General features: G+C 44.9%; 1 protein-coding gene across 1 annotated transcript in view; it reads left to right on the top strand.

The window, feature by feature from the left end:
* LOC134352242 (aldo-keto reductase family 1 member B1-like) overlaps positions 1-12,725 on the top strand; it is a 169,849-nt gene that overhangs the window by 132,880 nt on the left and 24,244 nt on the right. Inside the window, exons 2-6 of the mRNA XM_063059534.1 lie at positions 7,408-7,575; positions 7,667-7,783; positions 8,326-8,403; positions 8,607-8,705; positions 12,218-12,232. Of these exons, the coding sequence (XP_062915604.1) occupies positions 7,408-7,575; positions 7,667-7,783; positions 8,326-8,403; positions 8,607-8,705; positions 12,218-12,232 (477 nt within the window). The remainder of the gene's footprint in view (positions 1-7,407; positions 7,576-7,666; positions 7,784-8,325; positions 8,404-8,606; positions 8,706-12,217; positions 12,233-12,725) is intronic.

Genomic DNA, 12,725 nt, shown 5'->3' with positions numbered 1-12,725 from the left:
GCTACCAGTGACTAGTGCTGTTCCCCAGGGGTCAGTGTTGGGACCACCTCCTTTTAAGCTGTATATAAATTATTTAGATGATGGAATAGATGGCTTTATTGACAAGTTTGCAGATGATACCATGATTGATGGGGGCAGGTAGTGTTGAGGAAACAGGTAGGATACAGAAGGACTTGGACAGATTAGGAGAATGGGTAAGAAAGTGGCAAATGAAATACAATGTTGGAAAATGCATTGTCATGGACTTTGGTAGTAGAAATAAATGTGCAGACTATTTTTTTAAAATGGGGAAAAAATCCAGGAATCTGAGATGAACAGGGGCTTGGGAGTCTTGTGCAGAACACGCTGAAATAAACATTTTATTTCTTACATCGCATACATGAGGAGTAAAAATCTTTGTTATGTCTATGTCTAAATGTGCCATCATAGTAATTTATAATAACTTATAATAAGTAAAACAGTCAATAATATAGAGTACACTCAAGTCAGTGTGAGTTCATCAGTCTGATGGCCTGGTGGAAGAAGCTGTCCCGGAGCCTGTTGGTCCTGGCTTTCATGCTGCAGTACCGTTTCCCGGATGGTAGCAGCTGGAATAGATTGTGGTTGGGGTGACTCGGGTCCCCAATGATCCTACGGTCCTTTTTTACACACCTGTCCTTGTAAATGTCCTGAATCATGGGAAGTTCACATGGAAGTAGTGGCTGTCCCCACCACTCTCTGCAGAATCTTGTGATTAAGGGAGGTACAGCTCCCATATCCAGGTGCAGACTGTAATAGTGACTATAACCCAGTAGTATGTCATGTAAAAGTAAAACTTAAAAAACTAAAGAAGCAAACACCTGAACAATCCCTTGACTACTTGCAATTAATTAAAGAAGAAAACTTAAGACAAAAATTTACAATTGAAGTAAGGAATAGATTTCAAAGTCTAGAAGTAGAATCTGTTGAAGATGATAGCAATCATGTAGAAATGAAATTTAACTCTAAAGGATGCCTTGGTAGAATCAGCAAAGTCAGTGATTCCTAAAAAAGGAAAAAGCACAAAGAATAAATGGATGACAGATGAAATCAAAAATCTGTACAGTTCCAATCTGTCCTGGTTATGACTCTAAACTGCAACTGGTGATGAGGCTCTGATTGGGGACTTTCAGAGCTTTGGGGAAAGTGGAGTTACCCCTTAGTCATTCATTGCTCTCAGGGCCGCTCTGACCCAGAATGGTAGCACCTGCAAGGGTTCCTGCTCAGGATACGAGCGAAGGCCAATGGCAGATCCAGCAGGTTCCATAACTGAACTTATGATGGAGAAGGCGGATGAGCTAATATTTCAATAAGTTATTTGAAATATTACAGAAAACTCTAGATCTAGATTCGAAAGACCTCCGCCTAATCAGAAATCTGTATTGGGAACAAACTGCCATTGTAAGAATAGATGGAGAAGTGAGTCAGTTTACGAAAATCAAGAGAGGCTTTAGACAAGGGTGTGTTTTCTCCCCTGATATATTTAATGTGTACAGTGAAACAGTATTACAAAAAATAAGAGACATCTTGGGAATCAAAGTTGGCGGTGAAAACATCAATAATTTCAGATATGCAGATGACACTGTGTTAATTGCAAGTACAGAGGAAGAACTACAAAACTTAATTGATATAATTGTTGAAGAAAGTGCAAAAATGGGTCTATCTACCAATTGCAAAAAGACGGAATGTATGGTGATATCCAAAAAGAAGGAGAATCCTATCTGCAGGATGAGAATAAACGGGGAAGACATAAAACAAGTACAGAACTTTTGCTACTTAGAAAGCTGGGTGACATCAGATGGCAGGTGCAACATGGACATCAAAAGAAGAATAGGGATGGCAAAAGACACCTTTACAAGAATGAAGAGTATACTGACCAATACTTAACTAGGCATGACAACCCGCCTCAGAGTACTGAAATGTTACGTTTATCCAGTTATGTTATATGGCTCAGAATGTTGGACAATATCTAGTAACATGAGAAAACAAATTGTAGCAGCAGAGATGTGGTTTTTGAGGAGGATGCAAAGAACATCATGGATGAAATGAATATCTAACAAGGATGTCATGAACAGAGCAAACACAAAAAGGGAAATAATGTATGAGATCATGAAAAGGCAATGTAACTTCATTGGACATGTGATTAGGAAAGAGGAGTTAGAATGCACGGTAATTATGGGAGAGATTGAAGGGAAGAAAGCAAGAGGAAGACAAAGACAAATGATGATGGAGACAGCAGCCAGAAAACTGGAAATGAATACCAATGAATTGATCCACTTGACCCGAAACAGGAGTGTGTGGGCCATGGCAGTCAAAGCTCAAACTGGGCACAGCACCTGATGATGATGATGACAGTTCCCATACCAGGCAGTGATGCAGCCAGTCAGGATGCTCTCAATTGTGCCCCTGTAGAAAGTTCTTAGGATTTGGGGGCCCATACCAAACTTCCTTAACTGTCTGAGCTGAAAGTAGCATTGTTGTGCCTTTTTCACCACACAGCTGGTGTGTGCAGACCATGTGAGGTCCTCAGTGGTATGGATGCCGAGGAGCTTAAAGCTGTTTACCCTCTCAACGCCAGATCCATTGACGTCAATAGGGGTTAGCCCATCTCCATTCCTCCTGAAATCCACAACCAGCTCCTTTGTTTTTGCGCATTGAGGGAGAGGTTGTTTTCTTGACACCACTGTCAGATGACTTCTTCCCTGTAGGCCACCTCATTATTTTGAGATTAGGCCGATCAATGTGGTGTTGACGGCAAATTTAATTAGCAGATTGGAGCTGTGAGTGGCGATACAGTCATGGGTATAAAGGGAGTAAAGGAGGGGACTCAGAATGCAGCTCTAAGGGGCTCCTGTATTGACAGTCAGAGGGGTGGAGGTAAGGGAGCCCACTCTTATCACTCGCTGGCGATCTGACAGGAAGTCCAGGATCCAGCTGTGCACTGAGGTCTCTGAGCTTCCTGTCGAGCCTGGCTGGGACTATGGTGTTGAATGCTGAACTGTAGTCCAAGAACAGCATTCTCACATAAGCATCTTTCTCCAGATGTGTAAGGACAGTATGTAGAGCAGTGGCTATTGTGTCATCTGTCAATTGGTTGCATGGGTGGGCGAATTGTAGGGGGTCCAATTTGGGTGGTAGCAAGCTGCAGGTGTAATCCTGCTCAGCATCTCAAAGCACTTACTTACTATTGAGGTGAGTGCGACAGGACACCAGTCATTCAGGCAAGTTACCTTGGTCTTTTTTGGTACAGGGACAATGGTGGATAATTTGAAGCAGGAGGGCACTCTACACTGGGGGAGAGAGAGAGATTGAAAATGTCAGTAAACACACCTGCCAGTTGTGCTGCGCACATCCTGAGTACTCGCCCTGGGATGCCGTCCGGTCCCGCAGCCTTGCGACTGTCCACCGGTTGGAAGCACCTGCATACCTCAGCCTCAGAGACGACCAGGTTGCAGGTTGTAGTGGTGGCTTTCCTCGGAGGCTCAGAGTTAGCGACATCAAACTGAGCATAAAAGCGGTTGAGTTCATCTGGGAGAGAGCTCAACTGAAGGTTAACTTGCAGGTTGAGTCGGTGGTGAGGAAGGCAAATGCCATGTTAACATTCATTTCAAGAGGTCCAGAATATAAGAGCAAGGATGTGAATTTGAGCTTTATAAGGCACTGGTGAGGCTGCCCCTTGAGTATTGTGAACAGTTTTGGGCCCCACATCTTAGAAAAGATGTGCTGGCATTGGACAGGGTTCAGAGGAGGTTCACAAGGATAATTCCAGGAATGAAAGGGTTATCATACGAGGAACATTTGATGGCTCTGGGGCTGCAATTGCTGGAATTCAGAAGGATGAAAGGGTATCTCATTGAAAAATTTTGAATGTTGAAAGGCCAAGACAGAGACTATATGTGGAAGGGATGTTTCCCATGGTGGGAGAGTCTAGGACAAGAGGGCACAGTCTCAGGATAGAGAGGTGCCCTTTCAAAACAGATGCGGAGAAATTTCCTTAGCTAAAGGGTGGTGAATTTGTGGAATTTGTTGCCACATACAGCTGTGGAGGCCGTGTCCTTGTGTGTAATTAAGGCAGAGATTGATAGGTTCTTGATTGGACATAGCATCCAAGGTTATGGGGAGAAGGCTGGGAAATAGGGCTGAGGAAGAGAAAAAAAAGGATCAGCCGTGATTGAATGGCGGAGCAGACTCGATGGGCCAGGTGACCTAATTCTGCTCCTATATCTTATGGTCTTATCAAAGGGCTATCCAAAATAATGACATTTCACTTAACTAAACTTGCTGTAGCTAGTCCAGAAGTTTCGGGACAGGGCTGATGCTCAGCATATTGAGGGGGTAATGCAGTTATAATATTGCAGTTGAAATTATAAAGGTAGTCAGACTTGCTGCTGATGGTTGATGCCTGATTCTTGTATGGCACAAACCTTATTTGCCATTTATACCCAGTGCCATTTAGATGGCAGAACAGGCTTGGGTCTCACCCTACTGCTTTACATATTCCACAGATATTGCTACAGTTGCATTTGTCCAGGAAAACAACAAATACCACACATTTCACCTGTTATTAATTAATCAGTTATTAAGGTGTTCAGGAGTCAGGTGGTCACTTGGTGATCATAGGGTGCCCAACCTCTGCTCGAATCTGGCCACAATTGGTAACTGTCAGATTATCAAAGTACTATCTAAGATAATGACACTTCACATAACTAAACTTGCTGTATCTGATCAGAATGTTTCTGGACAGGGCTGATGCTCAGCATATTGAGAAGGGAATGCAGTAATAATACTGCAGTTGAAATTATAAAAGTGGTCAGACTTGCTGCTGATGGTTGATGCCTGATTCTTGTGTGGCACAAACCTTACTGGCCATTTAGGTCATGGTGGCTGTGGGCATGGACCACCTCATTAGCTGAGGAGTAACAAATGGAACTGCACACTAAGCGAATGTTAAAGAAAATCTTCACTTCTGACCTTGTGAAGAAAATGTCATTAAGCAAGCTGAAGATAGCGCTGAGGGCCTCCTGAAATGATGCTCTGGAGTTGAAATGATTAACCTCTAGCAATCCGAACCAACTTCTTTCAGATATGATTAGAGATTGAAGAGTTCATGCCTTCATTCCCATTGATGCAATTTTATTTGGACTCCTTGATGTTGCACTTAGTCAGTTGCACCAAGGGGAAATCTCTTGTATTATCTCTGGAATTTGACTTTCCTATCTTCCCTGTATTAGGACCAAGATTGTAAATTAGCACTGAACCAAATAGCTCTGATGGTGCAAAAGTATTGGTAAGTGGATTCATGGAATGAAAGATTTATCTTATGAAGAAGTATTAAGCAGTCAGGATCTAAACGGAGGTGCTACTGAAATAATATGCTGAAGAAGTTATGAAGGTAGATACTGAAGATGTTGCCTTCTATGGAAAAACTGATTGGGCAGAGATGAAGGTTCAGAATAAGTGGAAAAACCATTTAAAATTACAATGAGGAATCTTGTATGAGGATTATAAATCTCTGGCATTCTGCTTTCCAGAGTGCTGAGAAGGCTCAGTTATTGGATATGTTTAAGCCTGAAACAGATTTCTGGGCTCCGGTGGAATTGGGTTTGGGCAGCAAATTGGAGGTCAAGCTAATATCCAGTCAGCCATTGAGCTATTGTCTTTAAATGGTGCAATAGGCTTGGATCACTTTACCTACTGCTGCTGCTTCTAGAATGGCACTTGATAGCATTGTCAGGGACCCTTCTGGTACTTGGTAGTGCTTTTAGTTGGCTGAGTGTCAGGATTGTGCCTGTGCTAGAGCAGTTTTGTGTATAGCAGGGCAGATTTGCTGTATTACTAACAGGACCTAAAGTCTTTGCTGTAAACAGTATCCTTAGGATTTTCAAACACAAGAAGATCTGTAGATGCTAGAAATCTAAGGATCACACACAATGCTGGTGTAGCCCCCTGGTAAGCTTCAGGTTCGCTCAATTCACTTTCGTCTAGCGGGGAGCAGCCTTCAGCCCCACCAGACTGGGTAATCAAGTTTGGGTGGATGCTGTGTGATGTACCCCACCCCACCAAATAACAGACAATACACCATATGCAATTAAATGATTACACTTTATAGATCTTACTGGAACTATGTAATTAATAGAGGTAAATATAAAAGGCGCCAAAATTATCAAAGTTCAACCACTTTGTACACAACAGTTGGAGCTCAATTAACGGAGTTTTCTTTCCACCGGTCGATCCTCTCGACCCACCGATTGGGACCAACCTCAGTGGTCGACTAGACGCTCCACACGCATCTGTCTTCGTCTCCTCTCCTCACCAAAGACCCTGGGCCTCAGACTCCTGCTCGGGGTCGGCCCCGTCACCCAGGGTCACAGCATCGCATCTTCTCTCTCTGTCCCCATCTGCCTTCTGCCCCAAAGCCCACAAACAATAGCTTGCAGACACACAAGAAAGAATAACATCTATCCCAATTAGTTCGTTCTCCCTATTATCAATAATATAACTCAAACAAGCAGAGAGAGAGAGAAGCACTTTCTCAGCAGTTAACATAACAAAGAGGCCATTTTATTCTAATATAACAAAGAAGCCATTTTCATTTGCCTTAGCAGTAACATAAAAGAAGAAACCCCTTACACTGGAGTAACTCAGCAAGCCAGGCAGCATCTATGGAAAAGAGTAAACAGTCAAAGTTTTGGGCTGAGACCCTTCAACAGTCCTGACTTTATTTCATTTTATGCGTTGTTGGTTGCGGTAGCAGAGACAGCCTATTGCCCTTTGTGGTGATGCTCATCCACCATCTTGAGGCCCTGTGGTTGTCCTGGAGAGGTACATCAAATAGTTTTGGTGAGAGTTCAAGAACCGGCGACTGTGTGCGAGGGGTGATATCATATTTTTCCATAGAAATTGCAGTTGGTCATGTTCTCATCACTTGCTGTCCTTGCCTCAGTGATAAAATTTGTGCTTTAGGGAGGTGCTAATGGAGTGACCTAGATGAATAACCATTTTATGGATAGTTTGCATTTCAGTTCTGGTGGGGGGGGTGCGGGGGGTCATGTTTAGACTGGTGAATGAGTTGGCAATCATTGTCTGCTACCACTATTGTCAAGCTTTCCAAGTGTAAATGCAGCTGTCCTGTGCCTTTGTGCCTCTGACTTGTGGCTGGTAGGTGCAGAAAAGGTTTTTGCCAGGAGGTGTCACTCAAAGAAATTATACCTGACTTGTGATCTGCTCTGGTAGAGCTCAGTTAAATTCTAGGTTCAAGAGAATGCTAGAAGAATGTTTTTAGCTTTGCTGTTCTGAAATGCTTAAATTTGAATTGACTGCCATTTGTATTTGTTTCATTTGGTTTTGCCTTACCATTTGAATTTTAATTAGAAGCACTTTTCTGTTCAGTCTGAGCCAGGTAAAGTGACAGCAGCAGTGAAAACGGCCATTGATGCTGGTTATTGTCACATTGATGATGCATTTGTATATGAAAATGAAAAAGAAGTTGGTGATGCTATTCAGGCAAAGATCGAGGATAGAACTGTAAAGCGTGAAGATCTTTTCATTGTTAGCAAGGTAAAGGATTTGGAGTGCAGCCGGGTAGCTAAAGTATAATTTAACTTTAGCAATATCAATGCACTAATGAATAGTTTTGTTTTCCTGCTAGCTGTGGTGTACATTTCATGCCAAAGACATGGTGAAGGATGCCTGTTCTAACACATTAAGTGACCTGAAACTGGACGATCTGGATCTGTACCTTATTCTTTGGCCTATGGGATTCAAGGTAAAATGCCGGACAAAAACATTTTTGCACATCTTCCTCCAGTTTAATTTGCACGTTGCTTGAGTTAACTTATTTATACCCTTAGATAGCCAAGTACTCAGTGGGTTGTTTAAAGTCAGTAAATTTTGGGGGGTCAGGTACTGTACTTGAGGTTTTTTAACATTCATTTCTGAGAAATCTAAGCCAACTGAATTACATTGAAGTGACTCATAGGAACATTGCTAGGTAGTAGCAAGCCATACTGGAACATCGAACATACAATGCAGAACAACCTCTTTGGCCCAGTTAGAAGAAACACAGGACCCCTGCCCTTGCATGCCAATGTGTTCCTCTTGTTGAGTAATGTCAAGGGATATGTAGTGAATACAATTTGATAAGACTTGGACATGAAGTATATTCTGTAATATAAATGAAAACAAACCAAAGGCAAACTTGCAAACAGCTCTTAAATGTTGGCATGTATTAACCTACTTGGGTCTACCTCCTTTCTTAGTAATTTAAGTCATGCTTTTTGTTCTTGTTCCTAAAATATCTCCTTTCAGGCTGGCCAGGAGAACCTTCCTCTTGATGGGAATGGGATGATAATACGAAGTGACATAGATTTTGTTGACACTTGGGAAGTGAGTATGTAATTGAAGAATCTAAGTTTATTGTTACTAGATTTATCTAGAAAATAAACCTGTAATGTTTCCTCCTTAAAGCCATTGGTGTTAGATTGGTCCCTTGATTCTAGTTGCTTGAAACATTATTCTGGATAGCCTTCATTGTCTAAGATTCAATTTTCATCTGACTGTTAATTATTATAATCATTTTCCATTCACAGGCAATGGAAGAATTGGTGGATCTAAATATGGTTAAAGCTATAGGGGTGTCCAATTTTAATCGTAAGCAGATAGAGCGTATCCTAAAAAAAAAATTTGAAGTACAGACTGGCTGTCAACCGGTTAAGGATCCAGCCTGAACACTGGGTCAAAGGGTCTCTGCTGGTAGCTCTGGATCATGACAGATTTCTGTTTTCTTTCACCTGGCCATGTGGGTTCTGGCCCAGCCCCTTTCCTTTTTGGACTTCCTCCAATTACCTGCTTGTCTCCTCATTTGAACCCACCTGTTTCTAATTTTCACTCATTACGCTGTCCATTTAAACCCCGCCTTGACTAGTATTCTCTGCCAGTTCGTCCCAGTTCTGACCTGTGTTGTTCTAGCCTGTCATTGATTTCTGCCAACTGATTTTGCCTGATTCTGTGTTTTGGATTTTGCCTGTTCCTGGACCTGATTTTTGCATGTGTGCCCTGGATTGTCTGCCCTCGCCTGACTGCCTTTCCTGGTAAGACCTCTGCTTGCCATTTTGGATTCGTGCCTGCCTTCTGTTTTTGAAAGACTGTTGCCTTTGTGCTCCCTAATAAATCCTGGTGAAAAAGTATTCATTAGTCTGCACTTGAGTCCCACTGTAACCCAACAGAGCGAACTGGCCAAGATGGACTCAGTGGACCCCAACCAGGTGCGTGAGGCCCTCTCCCGACAGGGCGTGTTGTTAGGGAGACATGAAACGCAGTTCGCCTCTATCAACCAGTCAATGGAAGCCTTCTCTGCCACTCTGACCAGCATAGCCTCCCAGCTACAGCAGATTCAGCTGGCGCTGAGCTCTAACCCACCTTCTCTTGCTGCGCCATCAGCCCCGCAGACTCCAACCCAACCAGCCTGAGAGGCCTATTTACCTCCACCTGCACTTTACAATGGTGAACCAGACAGCTCGAGATCCTTCCTGTCTCAATGCTTGCTGATTTCTGAGCTGCAGCCCACTACCTTTCCCTCTGATCGATCCTGTATTACTTATGTTATCACACTGCTGTCAGGAAGAGCTAGAGAGTGGGGTACGGCTGTGTGGGACAGCAGAGCCCCTTCTTGCCACACGTTTAAGGACTTTTGTGAGGAGATGAGAAGAGTCTTTGACCATTCCCAGCAGGGGTGAGAGGCAGCAAGGGAGATGTTGCGAGTTCGTCAGGGTAACCGTTCTGTTTCGGACTATGCCATTCAGTTCCGCACACTGACCGCCACTACTAACTGGAATTCGGCGGCCCAGTCTGACGTGTTCCTCTGTGGGCTTAGCGAAGAGGTTAAGGAAAAACTAGCCAGCCATGACCTGCCTGCTGGCTTCCAAGAGCTGGTCGATTTGGCTATTAAGATTGACAGCCGGATAAAACAGCATCAGCAGGAGCTTGATGTCCGGGGAGTCACGAAGAACCACTGGGGGCGTCTGACCTCTTCCCAGCCAGCATCCAGATCTCCTTCTCCGAGTCCTCAGTCACCCCCATCCAGCCCAACGGAGCTCATGCAGATTGATCGTACCCGTCTGTCTCCTTCGGAAAGAAGGAGAGTCAGTACCAACTCCTGTCTGTATTGTGGTCAGGCTGGTCACTATGTATCTACCTGTCCCGTAAAGGCCAAGGCTCACTTGTAAAGAGGGGACTACGGGCGAGCAGTACTTCCTTTCCCTGGTTCCCTGTCACTCAAACCCTGCTACCTGCTTTTATGCTGGCTGAAGGGAGAAGACGCACCGTTTCAGCTTTTATCGACTCTGGGGCTGAGGGAAACTTTATCAGTTCCAGCTTTGCGGCCAATCTCAGGATGCCACTCTCCCGTCTGAAGCAACCCCCGGCTTAACTGGAGTGAAACTTGCCATGGTTACCCACTCTACAGCTCCGGTGAGTCTCCTCGTTTCTGGAAATCACCAGGAGAGCATTGCTTTCCATGTAATAGATTCCCCCAAAGCTGATGTTGTGTTAGGCCACCCATGGCTAGCTCAGCACGGTCTACACATTGATTGGTCTAATAACAGAGTGTCAAGCTGGAGCCCTTTCTGCCTAAATCATTGTCTGCGTGTTGCTCATGCTTCTCAAAGCCCGGTTCCTCTGCCTACAGAAGAGTTCCCCGACCTGTCCTCTGTACCCCCTGAATATCTGGACTTCAAGCTGGTATTCAGCAAGACTCGGGCCACCACCTTATCCCCACATCGTCCCTATGATTGCGCTATAGATCTCCATCCAGGAACCTCGCCACCTAGGGGCCATCTGTATTCCGTCTCCACCTGAAAGGGAAGTGATGGACGGGTATATCCAGGAGGCCCTGGCTGCAGGAATTATCTGTCCCTCTTCCTCCCCAGCAGGGGCAGGGTTCTCCTTTGTAGCCAAGAAGGACGGGTCCCTGCGTGGACTATAGAGGTCTCAATAAGATCACCGTTAAGAACTGCTATCTTCTTCCTCTTATGTCATCTGTATTTGAATTGCTCCAGGGTGCTTCTGCTTACCATCTGGTCCGCATAAGAGCGGGGGATGAGTGGAAGACCGCGTTCAATGTGCCATCTGGGCACTATGAATATCTGGTAATGCCTTTCGGACTTTCTAATGGTCCTGTTGTGTTCCAGTCCCTGGTGAATGACATTCTCAGAGATATGCTGAATCAATTCATATTTGTGTACTTAGATTACATTCTGATATTTTCTAGGTCCCTCTCTGAATACATCCAGCACGTCCGTCGGGTGCTCCAATGACTCCTGAAGAATCAGTTATTTGTGAAGGCAGAAAAGTGTGAATTTCACTGGAGTTCAACTTCATTCCTGGGATATGTGATCAGCGCTGGAAGAATCCAGATGGACCCTCAGAAGATCAAGGTGGTAGAGGAGTGGCCACAACCCACCTCTCGACGAGATGTCCAACACTTTCTTGGGTTTGCCAACTTCTATCACCGATTCATTCGAAATTTCAGCATCCTGGCCACCGTGCTGACTGCTCTAACCTCCTCCAAGTCGAAGTTCGCCTGGAATCCAGCAGCTGAGAAAGCCTTTTCTGATCTAAAGACTCGTTTCACCATGGCACCTATCCTCCTTGAGCCCGATCCTACAAGGCAGTTTATTGTAGAGACTGACGCCTCTGATGTAGGAGTAAGGGCTCTACTGTCACAGCGTTCAGCAGAGGACAACAAGCTACGCTCGTGCGCCTTTTTTTCCCACAAATTTTTGCCCGCAGAACGCAACTATGACATCGGCAATCGAGAGTTATTGGCTGTTAAACTTGCTCTTGAGGAATGGCAGCATTGGCTTGAGGGAACGACTACTCCTTTTCTAGTCTGAATGGATCACAAGAACCTGGAATATATCCGTTCAGCCAAACGCCTCAACCCGCCAGGCTCGGTAGTCCCTGTTTTTTGCCCGTTTTAGATTCACCCTGGCCTACCGTCCTGGCTCAAAGAACAGCAAGCCTGACGCACTCTCCAGGCAGTTTCCAACAACCGACGAGGCACCTGAGGTTGCGACCATTCTCCCCAAGCAATGTCTGGTCGCCGCAGCACAGTGGGAGATTGAATCTGTGGTCCAGTCTGCCCAGCAGGGCGAGTCTGTTCCTAGTGCCTGCTCTGCTAAACTATTGTATGTTTCCCCAGTCTGTCCGCTCCCAGGTTCTCCAGTGGGGACACACCTCCAGACTGGCATGTCACCCTGGCATCAGACGCACGACGGCTTTCATCAGTCGAAGATTTTGGTGGCCATCCCTGAGGAAGGATATTGAGAGCTTCATTTCTGCCTGCCCAGTCTGTGCACAGAACAAGACCAACTGGTCTCCTGCAATCCCTGCCTGTTCCTAGAAGACCCTGGTCACACATCGCACTGGACTTTGTCACTGGACTCCCTCCATCTGACGGTAACACTACCGTTCTTACCATACTGGATCATTTTTCCAAATCGGTCCACTTAGTTCCCCTTCCCAAGCTGCCCTCTGCCAAGGAGGCTGCCAACCTGGTGATTCAGCATGTTTTCCGTATTCACGGTCTCCCCATTGAAGTGGTATCAGATAGAGGTTCACAATTTACCTCCCACTTTTGGAGGGCCTTTTGCAAACTACTCGGGATCAGGGTTAACCTCTCATCTGGGTTTCATCCACAGAGTAATGGC

The sequence above is a fragment of the Mobula hypostoma genome, chromosome 9 (assembly GCF_963921235.1).
Source record: "Mobula hypostoma chromosome 9, sMobHyp1.1, whole genome shotgun sequence".
Classification (NCBI taxonomy): domain Eukaryota; kingdom Metazoa; phylum Chordata; class Chondrichthyes; order Myliobatiformes; family Myliobatidae; genus Mobula; species Mobula hypostoma.
The sequence above is the reverse complement of the archived record's forward strand: the minus strand, read 5'-3'. Positions and strand labels throughout refer to the sequence as shown.